At 47.8% G+C, this 14315-nt stretch overlaps 1 protein-coding gene across 1 annotated transcript in view; it reads right to left on the minus strand.

Moving 5' to 3' along the window:
• Positions 1 to 9634: 9634 nt before the first annotated feature.
• Positions 9635 to 14315, minus strand: part of ZNRF3 (zinc and ring finger 3) — a 147941-nt gene continuing 143260 nt past the window's right edge. Inside the window, exon 9 of the mRNA XM_036874488.1 lies at positions 9635 to 13762. Within this exon, the coding sequence (XP_036730383.1) occupies positions 13719 to 13762 (44 nt within the window). The 3' untranslated portion in view covers positions 9635 to 13718. The remainder of the gene's footprint in view (positions 13763 to 14315) is intronic.

A 14315-nucleotide genomic window follows, 5' to 3' on the forward strand; every position in this document is an offset into this window, starting at 1 on the left:
AAATTAACTAAAAAAAAAAAAAAGAGGCAGCATACTGAGCCCCGGTTCCGAATCCTATCGCACATTTTTTGTCAGCTGGGGCAAGTTTCCTGCTCTTTGTCATCTGCAAAATAGGAATATTAAAAGGCCTTCACAAGATTAGATTAGATTAGATTAGATAGACGCAAGTAAAGCGCCCGACACCAAGAAAGTCCAGAAGTGGGTGGGGCAATGGTGCTTTCTTAGACACTGCGATCCCGGGACGCAGAGAGCGCGTGGCTCGCTTAAACTCTCGGCCCCGCGTGGCCTCACTCCCCAACATGGTCTTCCCCTCCCGCCCCCGGGGTCTGTGATGGGCCTCTCTCCTCCCCCGCACTCCCCCAGGCAGAGATTTTCCTTCGGCTCCAGCCTAAACCGCCGCGGTGACGCCCCGCGGGGCAGGTCCGGGCGGTGCGCCGGGCGCTTTTAAGTCCCTGGTCCCAGACTTGCAAGTGCGGGCCTGTGCCCGGCGCGGCGGCGGGAACCTCAGCCCTCCTGTGCTGACTCGCCGCGCCCTGAGCGGGGCTGAGCTATCCCCGGCCCGCCTTAGGTGCACCGGCCCCCTAGCCATCCCCCTCGCCCGGTCCCAAGACCCGCCACCTCGCCCCCAACCATCCCCCCATCCCAGCTGCTCCCAGAGCTGGGCCCCAAAGGCGCAACTACTCCCACGAGGCTTCTTGGCTCCGTCACACCACCCACACGACCCAGTGCCACGGTAAGAGTGCGCTTGTTCAATCACTGTTTTCCCTGGGTCATTACCAAGGTCGAGAATCCTCTGGGCTTCTTATTGGAGCAGAGGGATGCCCTCCACATCCCACCTGGTGTCTCCCACTCTTGCTTACCTTCTCCTGCACCATTTTGGGCCCTTCCCCACCTCCAAAATCACCTCCTCCAACATAACCTGGGAATGCTTCAACTCTTAACTTGCACCCTCCCAGGCAGGAGGCCCTAGAAGGAGAATAAAATGCTGAGATGCAGGTAAAACCATCAGCACAAAGCAAGTACTCAGTAAGGGTGATCCTTCCTCCATTCAACAAATATTCAGTGAGGAGCCTGTCAAGAGCACCAGCAAGACAAGAACTTACGCTCCTAGAACTGAACCCAAACAGAGCGGAGAGGCCAGTCAACCAACAGGAAAACAATGTGAATTTCAGAGAGCAAAAAGTACTACAAAAACAAGAAAATGATATTGACAGAGGGTGCTCTGTGGGCTGTTTTAAATAGAGTGCCGGGGAAAGGTTTTAGCAAAGCGGGACACAGCTGTCTACAGTTTACAAGGTCCTTTCATATCTCATCCTAGTTTCAGACGAGGAAATAAGAAGAGGCAGATGGGGGGGGGGGGAGTCGAAATCAGGTTATTTGGCCAAGTCTGGGATTTATGCCTCATGGTAGTAGGTCCCATCTGTCTTACTGCCCTGCAGAAAGGCACCCCTGTTGACTGGGTACCAGCCCCCTTCCTTTATTCTGCTCTCTTGGCCTTGTGTAACCAGAATGGGCTACAGTGAAAAATGAAAATGTGGGGCCCCGTGTTCAAAATTTTTTAAGAATTTCAAGATGGTGACAACAGAGCATTAAACCAAGCCTGAGGTCCTTCTAAAGCTCGGGGGCCTGTGTCATTAAACTACACACAACACCTGAAATGTTGCAAGCCCATGAAAGCTGGCTTGTACAACAGAGCTCAGAAATAGTGTGCAAGCTCCTGCCCCCACTGGCTGCCATGAGAAACATCTCTCTAGCTGTCCCCAGTCCCCCCCCCTCCCCTCTTTTCCAGCATAAAGCCCAGCACAGGTGATGGAAACAGCACACAGAGGCTAAAAATACAACCGAGCAGGTCTAGGTCAGGGCACGTAATGGCTCAAGGTCTTTGCTCAGTTATGTGGTCCCTGGCCCTGGCAAGGAGCTGCCTGAGATATTCATTTCAATGCTTCACATGCCTCAGTCCTTCAGCAGCTTTATTTCATGGAAGGAGTGAGGGCATTGACTATAGCCCCTGGGCCTCCAGGAAGATATTGGTGTCTGTCTGTCTGTCTGTCTGCTGACTCTGCAGTCAGGCCCTTGGATTCCTCCCGAGGGCAGCAGGATTTGCCAAGAAGCTGAGAGATCTCAGCTGGTGGAGTTTGGGCAATCCTGGTATCTTTGAAACTCCAGCTGGGGTAATTTCTGCTCAAAGGGCAGTCATGTTGTAGAGAGAGCACTGGATGAGGAGTCTGATTATAATAACAAGAATAGCAAACCTTTAGTGAGGATTTTAATAAGCTTTCAGCAGTGTGCAATGTTTGTCATCACATTTCTCATATGACGGTAGCCCTATGAGGGAGGCGCTCTTACGAGCCCCCTCATACAGAGAGGTTAAATGGCTTGCCCAAAGGTTGCCTAGTGGTGGAGCTGGGCTATGACCCCAGGCAGTGGGACTTCAGGACCCTACTCCTCATCACCGTGGTGAATTGCCTTATTATCTTTATGGGGTTCTAGCAACCAATGCCTACTGAGTGGTCCAGGGCTGGGATTAGGGTGAGGCAAGTGAGGCATTGGCCTCAGGCACAAGATTTAAGGGTGCCCCCCAAAACTCAGTAATCAAGACAAATATTTAATCAATTTTTAAATATATTAAATATATTTAATGGACAGTGTTTTAATGCAATATCTTTTAAAACTCTAAATGAATGTTAAAAAATTAATGATGAACAGAATCTCAAAACTTTAAATAAAAACAGGATCTAGATTCCTGATTTTCCTTTAGCCTCAGGCTCATCTCAGCACTGATCCTGTCTCCCAGGTTCTGGGTCAGGCAACTAGTGATGGAAAATTCAAGAGAAGCAGTAGTTAGTCTGTTCTGATGGGGGTGAAGGGAGAAAAAGAATTTGGTTTTGAACATAACGAGTTAGCAGTGTCTGTGGGGCATCCAGGTGGACACATCTGAGAACTCAGAGCCAGGTGAGAAGGGGTGGCAGGATGGGCAGGGCACCCTCATTTCACATACTTGGCCCGTGATAGGTGTGTATTCAGCACATGTGGTCTAAATCACTCGTCCTCCGGGTTTGCATCATGGTTCAGGAATCTTTTCAAGTTCTCTCATCCAAAGTTTTTCTCTTCTCTCCTAAAACTTCTACATCACAAACCTCAGACGTGTTCCCATATGGGTGTGGAAGTTTACTTGCTTGGGTGTTAAAATAAAAACATCTTCTGAGGAAATTAAACACAACTAAATTCCACTAGAATTTGGGGGTGGGGCATGAAGGAGGAAGATGAGAATTCATATAAATTGGCTCAATTTCCTCTTTTTTTTTAACTTTTTTTTTTTTTTTTAACTTTTTGCCTGTGTTGGGTCTTCATTGCTGCACGCAGGCTTTCTCTAGTTGTGGAGAGCGGGGCTGCTCTTCGGTGAGTGTGCGGGCTTCTCATCACGGTGGCTTCTCTCCTTGCGGAGCATGGGCTCCAGGTGCGCAGACTTCAGTAGCTGTGGCACGTGGACTCAGTAGTTGTGGCTCGCCGGCTCTAGAGCACAGGCTCAGTAGTTATGGCGCACGGGCTTAGTTGCTTTGCGGCATGAGGGATCTTCCCTGACCAGGGCTCAAACCCATGTTCCCTGCATTGGCAGGCGGATTCTTAACCACTGCTCCACCAGGGAAGCCCAGCTCAATTTCCTCTTTATTCACTGAACTTCCGGAAAGAGAACAGGAGCTCAGAGAAATTAAAGAGAAGAGTGGTAGTAGAGGAGAAAAAGAAAGAAGAAAGATTATTGGAGCTAAAAATACAGTCAGTAGAGACTGGCTAAGCATCAGACAAGGGCAGATGTGTTTCCAGATAGAAGCGGTGGTTTAGATATGTCAGGAAGAACAGCTCCAGAGGATGGGTGGAAAATAAAGGTTATTTAGACTGAGCTCAGCAGAATGAAAAAGGTTCATTGGCGAACCAAACTCAGGAACAGGACTTTCAGCAACATGGAAGCCCCACGGCCTCAGCCCCAAGGTCTCTGGATTGAGTGTTGGCACCAACAATGGAAACTCTTGCCATGGTTTCAGGACCCTGGATCAAATAGAGTCTTTCCATCCTGACTTTATACTTCTGAACAACCTTCAACAGAACAACCTCTGTTAAAGACTAGTTACTTTCCTTAGTGTATCCTCAGGTACCCGCTTCCCTTTCCATCTAACAAAGCAGGGATATTCGGGACAACTTCTAAAACCAGGGGGAAATGTAGCTCTTGTAGATACATCACCTCCGTAAGGTTGATGAATCTGACAAATGTTTAGTGAAGATGGATCGTGGGAAAAGAAATGTCATGATACCCAAGTCAGATCAGAATCATCCCCCGTTTCAAGAGGCTGATTGCTTGACAACAAGGATTTACTGTGTGGCACAGGGAACTATATTCAATATCTTGTAATAACCTATAATGGAAAAGAATCTGAAAGACCATACTTCAATTAAAAAAAAAAAAGAGGCTCATTGCTTGGCCTCATAAACCAGATGGGCACACAACTAAGGACCTGGGATGAAGTTCCTATAAAATGTTGGGTTAAGTCACTCCGACCATGAGCAACAGGAGCTCAAGAAGGGGTCAGATGAGTGAATGGGCCATAATATTAATAACATTAGGGACTTCCCTGGTGGTCCAGTGGTTAAGACTCTGTGCTTCCACCACAGGGGGCGTGGGTTCAATCTTTGGTTCGGGAACTAAGGTCCCGCATGCCTCACAGCACAGCCAAAAAAAAACAACAACAACAACAACATTAATTAGAACTTTATTTACTGAGCACTTACTCTCTGCCAGGAGCCATGCCAAGTGCTTCGCATGCGTTGTCCCATTTCCTCCTCATAGTGACCCTGGGGTAGGCACTCCTATTATCCGCATTTCACAGATGAGGAAAGTAAGGCCCAGAGATGTGAATTCACTTGCCCATTGAGAAATGGATCTGGGATCCATCAATAGGACTTGATGTGGTCCGTGCCCAGGTGTGGTACGTGGATGGGCCAACCAGATGCAAGGCAAAGTGTCACAGCGTAGCTCTGAGTGGATAAGAGCAAAGGTGGTGTATACCCTGGTTGGGTTGAGTCCAGCCTTTGTTGGTTACTAGCTTTTGGGCCTGAGGCATGGTCCTTGAGCAACTGGACCTTCAGTTCCTTTTCTTTTTTAAAAATTAATTAATGAATTAATGTATTTATTTATGGCTGCGTCGGGTCTTAGTTGCAGCACGCAGGCTCTTCGTTGCGATGTGGGCTTCTCTCTAGTTGTGGCATGTGGGTTTTCTCTCTCTAGAGTTGTGGCACGTGGGCTCCGTAGTTTGCGGCATTCGGGCTCTCTAGCTGAGACGCAAGAGCTCAGTAGTTGTGGCGTGCGGGCTTAGTTGCCCCGCAGCATGTGGGACCTTAGTTCCCCAGCCAGGGATTGAACCCACGTCCCCTGCATTGGAAGGCAGATTCTTTACCACTGGACCACCAGGGAAGTCCCTGACCTTCAGTTTCTTCATCTATAAAGTAGGGATGGCAGCAGCACCCAAACTCATGCAGAAGACTGTTGGTAGCATTTGGTGAGATGATGTTGGTAAAGTGTTGTCTAGAACCATGTTTGGACTACAGTGAGTATTAAATCAACACAGATTTTACTGAAATAGGAGAAATAGCACAGGCCAAATTACCCTGAGTTATTTCTAAGGAACGTGAGGCTTACTACTAGGGCAGGGTCAATTGAAGGGAGTTACACAGAAGGGAGAGAAGGTAGAATTTGATAGAACTTGAAGAGTCTGTATCAGCTGCCACCTGTGTGAACAGCTCTGTGCTAGAAGGAGATACTGAGTGCTCCTTGAGTCAAAGGCCTAGGAAAGTAAATACATTTGAGTATCTGGAAAGAGGTGGTGTGGGAAAGCCAACCTCAAGATGGGGAAGGAGAGAAGGAAAGCAGAAGAGCAGCTCCATGTGCCATTCTTGCCCTTCTGTCCCTGCCATGCGGAGTAAAGGCAGACCGTAGCCCCAGAGCCTGGTGGCACTTCTCCAGGGTTCACTGGCTTTGAAAGGATGCCTGCCTGCCCGGTCTCCAGACGTTTGCAAACCCTTCCCAAAGACAAACACTTTCCAACACCCAGCTCTAAAACTGACCCACCTCTCGGGAGGTGAGGCCAGAGCTTGCCACTGAATGGACCCTATTGTCCTCCCAAGCGTCTGTGGGTCCAGATGCCGGCGGCCTGGTGGTGGTTCCACGGCGGCCTGCGGTGCGGTCTGCCTGCGACTTTGATTCACTCCAGGGACAAAAAAATCAAACAGGCAACGCATGTGATTCCAGGAACTCCTGCCAGACTCATACTCTGTTTTTCCACCATTTCGCTCTCCTCCCCCCCAGAGAGGGAGCCTCCTTTGGCATTTTGCACATGAAAAATCAAAACCACCAACAGGGCAGGCACCTGATAAGGAGATAGGCATTGCCCAAGAGTTCCCAGGAAGAGGCGTCTTTGTTCTTGTTTCAAGCCCTTGACACTGCTAACAGCTCTAATTACTGCATTTGCCATGGGATGTAAAATAAAACCACATTCCAGAAACCATGTATTCTCCCAGGGAGAGACATGGCAGGCAGAGGTGCCCAGGGCTGCAGGAACGTGTTCTTTCATTTCTGGTCCCTAACCTTGGCAGCTATTCTGAGAACTTAACAGTACCTTCTTTATGCGCACGGAGAAGGGCCCTTTCGCACCTGTAAGGATGCATCTCGCTACCTGTATCCAAAAATCTGGTCTGCATATTTGACTACATTGCGTGCAAAGTGTGCTTCTTAAGAATGTCAGAACCTTCAAAATTCACCTGTGCCATATTGGGGAAAATGAGGGCTTGAGAAGTTCCTGAGGCTGTAAGCACAAGAAAATAGAACTTCTTCCAACATAATTTAACTATAAAAATCTGATGATGTAACACCCACCCATACCCACATCACAAACGAAAGTGACATCACAAATACTAGAGATAATGGTTCAAAACTGCATGAGAGCCAAAATCTAAACAAACAGCAATTTGCCCATACATGACTGAGGCAGAGAAAGACAGGTGATAGAAATATTAAAACAAAACAAAAAAAAAAAAAGAGAAAAAGGGAAAAGAAAATACATATTTCTTCCCCCTACTAAGCTAACTAAAATAAAATTTAAGGCAACCGAAATATGGTAAGGTGATTTTATTTTATTACAGATGACATTTCTTAGAAAGCCAGGTCTCTTTAAGTGTGTGATTCTAATCTATCCAAATTGCTCTCTTGTTCTTGGCTGGTCCCGAGAAATGGAGGCCAGCATCATTTACATTGTGCTTTTGCCTTTTTAGACCCCAGTGTATATTTCCCTGCTTAGCAGCTTTTCTTGGCTCATGGCAGTCTGGTTAGAAAGTGATTTCAGGGCTTGGCAGGATTTTACCTGCTGTCATTTCTGGGTTGCAGCATAGTTGAGGAGTGGCTACAGCTCCTATAGGAAGCTTGAGTGATCCCATCTCACATTCCTTTCCTGTCATGGGTTCCCTTAGCTTTCCAGGGGACAGAAATGGTTTTTAATTCCTTATAAATGCTCCCTGACCCTCCCTCCGCTTCCAGCCCAAGCATGCTATGTTCTTTGAGAACCTGACCATCACTGTGACCTTGTGAAGTTCTACTGCTTCCCTACTTGGTACAAAAGGTTTTGGTGAGCAGGAGAGAGGTTGTGCAGAAAGATTTCTAAGAGCTGTGTGGAAGGAATGGTCTATAAAAAAATGTTAATACTTTACCTCCAAAATAGACCTTCTAGTCTCTGCTTGAGAATTGGTCTTTTTTATTCCTTTTCTCCCCCTTATAATTCTAGCATCCAATCTCTGTGAGACGAGATCCCAGTAACCCCACCTATGGACTCCGACAGGCTATCTTACTGAACACCAGGCTTCAGGACTGCTATGTGGACTCGCCAGCTCTCACCAACATCTGGACAACCAGAACGTGTGCAAAGCAGAACACCAATGCTCCCATACCAGGTACCACCTCTACTTGGGAAGTTGTAAAGAACCCATTAATTGCCAGTTCCTTCTCCCTGGTTAAACTGTTGCTCAGGCGACAACTGAAGGAGAAATGCTGCCCAGTACCACGCAAGTTTGGAGATGCGAAACCCTCAAAGAGATTAAAGCCCAAGGACTATTCAGCAACGAAAGCCGCCCAGCAGGGCTGGATAAGAAACTCCATCAGTTCCAAGAGCAAGCGGCCAGTGGGGCCGTGGCCAGGCTCACCCAGGCACAGTAGGCCTGCAGGAGGCGTCAACGAGGTAGGTGATGGCTGGTGGTGGAGAAAATGTGATGGGGTAGGGAGAGGGAAAGGTAAGCTAGGGCTTCATGCCAAGAGAAGGAAACCCTGAAGTTAAAGACAGGATTGTGGGGTGTCAGGATGGGGGTGGGGGCGTGATTTAGTGGAGAGAGGACAGATCTGGGGTCATGCATATTTCTCCTTTGCTCAGTTTGAGAGGAGGATAAAGTGGCTTTCAGAAGTGGAGACAAAAGAAACTTGATGTGAAGCGAAAATGAGGATGGGAAAGGCTCAGATGCACATGCTTGAACCCCAGAGCTGAGCCACAGACCTGGCCATGAACTTCCACATGGAGAACTTGGCGTCCAGAGGCCTGATCTGAGTCCAGCTCCATTAGTCCATGGTGGCCAGCAGAGCTCAGAATGCACCCTGGAGCTAGGTGGTCAGTGTTCAAATCCCAGCTCTGACCGTAATTGTGGGGGACTGTGGGCTCAGTCTCTTTCTACCTTGGTTTTTGTCATCTATAAGATGTGGAGAAACAGCCCTTCCTTCACAGGGTTTCACGAGGATGAAATGAGTTAATGCATGCAAAGGGCTTTTGAGCAGAGCCTGGCACAGAGTAGATGCTTAGGGTCCTGGGTGGCACTCAGTAGGTGACAGCCATGGTGCACCTTCTGGCTGTGTGGCCTTGGGCAAACCCATTCCAATTTCCTTGCCTTTAAAGCTGTCTCCTGCTGACCTTACAGGGCTGTGGGGAAACGCTCGCAGCGGTATCCCTGAAGGAATTCGGTAAACTAGAACATGCTAGACAAATGTTGGTTGTGGCTGTAACCAAGACTTGGGGACACAAATCCCAGATAATTATCCTGAGCTCCCTTCTCAAGTTTTAGCTTTGACTTCTCTGCTTTCTTCCTGGCTAGAGTAAAGAAAGTTCAAAGGAGAAAAAAGTAACACTCTGCCAAGATCTTGAGAGTAGATATGCTGAACATGTGGCTGCCACCCAAGTGCTACCCCGGGACATTGGGACAGTGTCCTGGAAGGGCCGAGCCTCACTTCCGGAAACCAGGAAGAGACAGCAGTTGTCGGAGGACGCATTCACCATCCATGGCCTCCACACAGAGGGCCACCGGGCTCTGCACCACATGGTGGTGGAGCCAATGCTGTGGAATCCTTCGGGGACCCCCGAGAGGTCCGGTTTGGAGCTGGGCAAGACCATCAAGAAAAAGCCCTGGGAGGCTCTTTGCAGCCAGGCTGCCACCCCTGAAGGTGCTCAGAAGGACCCACTGACAGGCAGGAAGAGGCCGGAGGTCCACGAGGAGGCTGCTCCCAAGAAATGGCCCAAGTTAAGGAGCGAGAAATAGGGACAGGAGCTCACTGGATTAGGGTATTCTCTGCTAGATGTCTGAAGAATAAACACCACTTTGCACCTTCCACGCGATCTCAGAGCACTTTACAGATCAGTGACTACCCTCCCCGGGAAACAAGACAGATGGGTACGAGATTCACTTTAGACTCAGGGCCCTTCTCCACCTTCATGATTTGGTCATTTCCAGGCTGGATGCTTAAGCTTTTTTCCTACAAATCCCTTTTCCTTAGAGAGGGGCTGGAGGGCCTCAGTCTTCCAGATAGGAAAAGGCTTGGCAGATGAAGTCGATGGTTATACCCAGTTTACGGTCCCTATGTTCGAAAAGTGGGCTGCTGGGATTGACCACCATTCCCCCCATAGGGCTAAGCAGAAAACCTATCACCACCTCAGGGACATAATCTCAAACACTGTCTCTCGGATGCTTGCCCAGACACCACCTGGATCCTTAATGACCTGAACTCTGTGTTAACAGGAGAGGAAATTACACAGATGCTCCCATGAGCGAGCTGGTATTATGAGGCCCTGCTTCACGCAGACCTCTCCTTTGTGGAATCTGTAGACCTTTACCAAATAGAGCAATGACAATATATAACATGTACTTGATAAAATTGTATTTTTTTTTACAGTCATTTGTACAATTTGTTACAAAACCATAGAAGACTACAACTTGTTTTAAATCATTTTTGGTCGGCAAATATGTAAAATCTGTGTGCAATTATCATGTATTTACAGGGCCTCATGTTAGTCATTTTCAATGATTATTCCAACGTCACACTCTCAACATAAGACATGGCTTAAGATAAATATATTAGTAAATAAATATTCTGCGGACATATTTCCATAAATGAAATGTGCTGCTATACATATACAGAATATACATAAGTTGTTTTCTAGCCTTTAAAACATTTTTTTTTTTAAATGGTAATGTTGGAGAAGGAGCCCTTAGACCACTTTATTACAAAATCTTTACAGCAAAGTCTTTACAAAATATCTTTTAAGTGCTATGGGAGAAATTTTTAAAAAAACATTTTAAAATAGTGCCTTGTTAGACCAACACAATAGAGTTTATATAAAGAATAGAAAAAGGCAGTTCTGTTTAAAAAATAATACTCTTGATTAGTAATTATTTTTTAGACCTCATTTTAAAAGCATTAGTCCTGCATGAGCTTTGAGTAGGAACTAGCAGCACGTAAGGGAGGGTGTGAGTGGCGGACGGCAGAGTGGTGGACATGTCATAAAACGGCGTGGGTTAGGGTTAGGGTCAGGATTAGGGTTAGGGTTAGGGAGAGGCAAAGAGACGGAGAGTTAAGGCCAGCATCCTGGGGCTGTGTCTACTACAAAGAGGTACCTGGTGGACCAGAACTCCCAAACCCCCATTTTTAACTGGTTCTAGCACTCTTCAGTCTACATGGCTGTCCTACACCCGAGGCTGGGCCACGGGACCACGCCCAACAGTCACATTCCTGCGTGTGTGTGTGTGTGTGTGTGTGTGTGTGTGTGTGTGTGTCTCTCAATGGAAGATGTGATGCTCCCAGTTTCCATAGCTATATAACTCCCACATGCCACTGAGAGGCCACCGAGAAAAGGTACTTGTCATCATTATTGGAGTCTTATGACTTCAAAGAAGACATTTCTTTTGATTTGAATGGTGAGGCGATATAGTTGGTCACCATACTCTGGTGACCCAACACAAATTTAAGACAACGGCTGAGGTTTAAAGTCTGAAAGTTTCACTTTTCTGTTTCTACCACCCTATAAACTATGAAAATTAAATGTGGTTTTTTTGGCCATCTGTAGTTACTGCTCTTTCAAATGAAAATTGGGCTCATTTATTTTAATAAGCCCAGTTGAAGCCACATGCTCTCCTCATCTATTTATTGCTTAAGGCTGCTGAGGAGTGGTTTTCCAGCCAGGGCTAAAGAAAGACACTGGGGGTATGATTTCAGACAAGGAAGATAATATGCACTCAAAGGCATTAAAAACAAACAAACAAACACAGAGCCACAAACAAACAAAAACTCAACAATGAGAAGCTGCTTTTTGTAGTTCATGTTAGAAGCCATACCCCCCACCCCTTCCCTAAAACCACAAGATGCAAGCTGCTGTCCTCAGCAGCTGCTACTCCTGGCCCAAGGAATAAAGGCGGCCCAGATCACGTGTCACAGGCTCAGGCATTTCGCACACCCTCGCCAACAGGTGTGCTGGGCACAGGCGGGGCTGGGGGTGGGGGCAGCCCCCAAGGGACTGCACCTCAGAGGCTGGACGACAAATCTCACCACAGTGAGCTCCTTAATGGCAAATGGCTCAATCGTTTGATGCTGGAATTTCTTTCTGACAAATCCTGGCTGGAAGTAAGTAAATTTCCTCATCACAGGCTGGGGCTTTTAAGAAAAAGGGATTCAGTAAGATTCTCATTCAAAACGTTGTAATGTGGACCCTGGGCTGACCTTCCCTGGGCCTGACTGGAGAAGAGCCGTCACAGTCCCCTGGCAGCCCAGGGCGGGTCTCTGCTTCCCCACCTACAGGGTGCCAGGACTCAAGGTTCCTATTCAGCAAATGAGCATTTCAGATGACAACAAACACCTGCTGAATAAATGAATAAACAGAAGTGACCAGAAGAGTTAGCGAACTCAAGGGCTAATGTGATTAGTTTCTTCTAAAAATTTTTTTTAATAACAAGAAATACACTGAACAAAAAGGATAACGATCCCTGATCTGAAATAGCTTTAGATTCTCCCTTTTAAAATGGAAACATCTTTTTAAAAATGGTTTGGGTTTTTAAACTCTTCTTCCCTCTTAAAACAACAACAACAGCAACAACAAACAACAAAAGGTTGGAACAATATACAAAAACCTACCCTTTGGGTCTAAACTATCTGATAGTCTCTTTCACTCTGTCTCATGGAGAATCAATACAGAATAGTGCACTAGGTAGAAAGGATAGTAGACATTTGCAGGCGAGATGAGCAATTTCAGCCACGAGGCAGAGGGCTGAACAACCCTGAAGCAATGGGATGGGAAACGTTGTCATTCAAAGGGAGCTCAGACCCTATCGGTCCCGGCGACGCGCACCCAGGAAGACAGCCCAACGCGGGAAGCAGCCGGGGGGTGTGGCCGGGCGCACACGGACGCATGCGCACAGGCCCGCTCGGGGGCGCCCTCCATTCCCACTCTCCCCCAGCTGGGGCAGACACCAAGGCTGCAAAAACCACGTACATTCCTCCTGGGTGTCTCTCCCCCCACACCCCGTCGAGCCGTCTCTGCAGCCAGTGGCAGGAAGCCCAAAATCAGGACTGTAAACTCTGTCCTTCTAGTTAGGACGATGACCAGAGGGGACAGACTGAGGACACTACGCAGAATCGTCCCTGTCACCCTGGGGCTTACGTAGCAATGGCTTGTCCCGGCTCCGCAGTGCTGCAGACCTTCCACCCGACCCCAAGCTGTTTCCATCAGCTGCCTGAAGGTGCGGGCTGGAGAGGCATGGCTTCCGAGAAGGCCTGACATTTTGTACGTTGGGATTTGCCACGAGAAAGTAAGAGGCAGCATTGCATTGTTCTCAGAGTTTGTACCCATATCAACTAGCTTTACTTCAAGTTTCTGGTTCATTTTCTAAGGCAGGTGTAGCCCTGAGCTTTTCAAAGGCCTGAGCTCCCTCCAGGGAGACAACAGTATCTACACATGATGTGGTTCAATTAATGCAGCAGTGATTTTTTTTTTCAGCAAAAGTTGGCGGTTAGGGTTCTTTAAAATATATATTTAAATAACTTTTTACATTTACATATAATATCTTAAAAAACAAAGCAGAGAAGTCAATCCCACACACCTCGAACCCCAAGCACACACACTTTACAAAACAGAAGAGTAACATGTTATCAAGAGGCAAAAGACTAAGAGAATTTTGTCTGTTGGTTTGTTAATTGGGAGGAGGGGTTGCCACACGTGGCTCACATTTTGGGTTGAGGAGGGCTCTCTTTTTTACCACTTTTGTGTTTGTCAAAGCTAAAAAAATCTTTTTTTTTTTTTTTCTTTTTTTTTCTGTAGGAAGTCAGAGTTTGGAGTCTCCGTACAGTTCCCATTTCCACGGAAGAGTTCCTTCTGAGCTCAGGCTCCAGGGCTGCCACTGTCGGCCGGGCGAGATCTCGGTCCTGGGAGACAGAGAACAATCGTCAGGGAAGGGGGCCGGCCCTGCAGGCTTTGGGCACCACATGCAGGGATGAGGCAAGGGACCTGGGGGCCCATCCCAGCGTGTGGTGGGCTCTCAGAAGTGACAGCTCTGGATACTGGATGGACTGTGTATCTGCTAAAGGGCTGAAGTGGAGCCCCCTTTCTGAGGGCACGGGGGCCTTCTAGGGACCCGGTCTCCCTCATCGGGGTGTGCAGAGCCTTCTGGAAACCCTTAGGCAGCATGCAAACACAATGTACAAAAGATGTGCCTCGGGCCCTGTTGCAGGCACTGGGAAGACCCCCATCGCGGAGCTCTCACACCTCACAACAAAGTAATTTCAGATCGTGAAAACCTGGGAAGTAAACAGAGGGCGTGAGAGTGAGCTCGGAGGGGGCTGGAGGGTGGCTCTTAAGCCAAGATCTGCAGGGGAGAAGCGGTAGAGAGGCCTGGAGGCTGGAATGAGCCTGGCACGTTGGAGGAACAGGATGGGGGCAAGGCGGCTGACGTCGTGAACAAGGAGGGACACGGGAGGA

Source organism: Balaenoptera musculus, chromosome 14 (assembly GCF_009873245.2).
Source record: "Balaenoptera musculus isolate JJ_BM4_2016_0621 chromosome 14, mBalMus1.pri.v3, whole genome shotgun sequence".
In the NCBI taxonomy this organism is placed as follows: domain Eukaryota; kingdom Metazoa; phylum Chordata; class Mammalia; order Artiodactyla; family Balaenopteridae; genus Balaenoptera; species Balaenoptera musculus.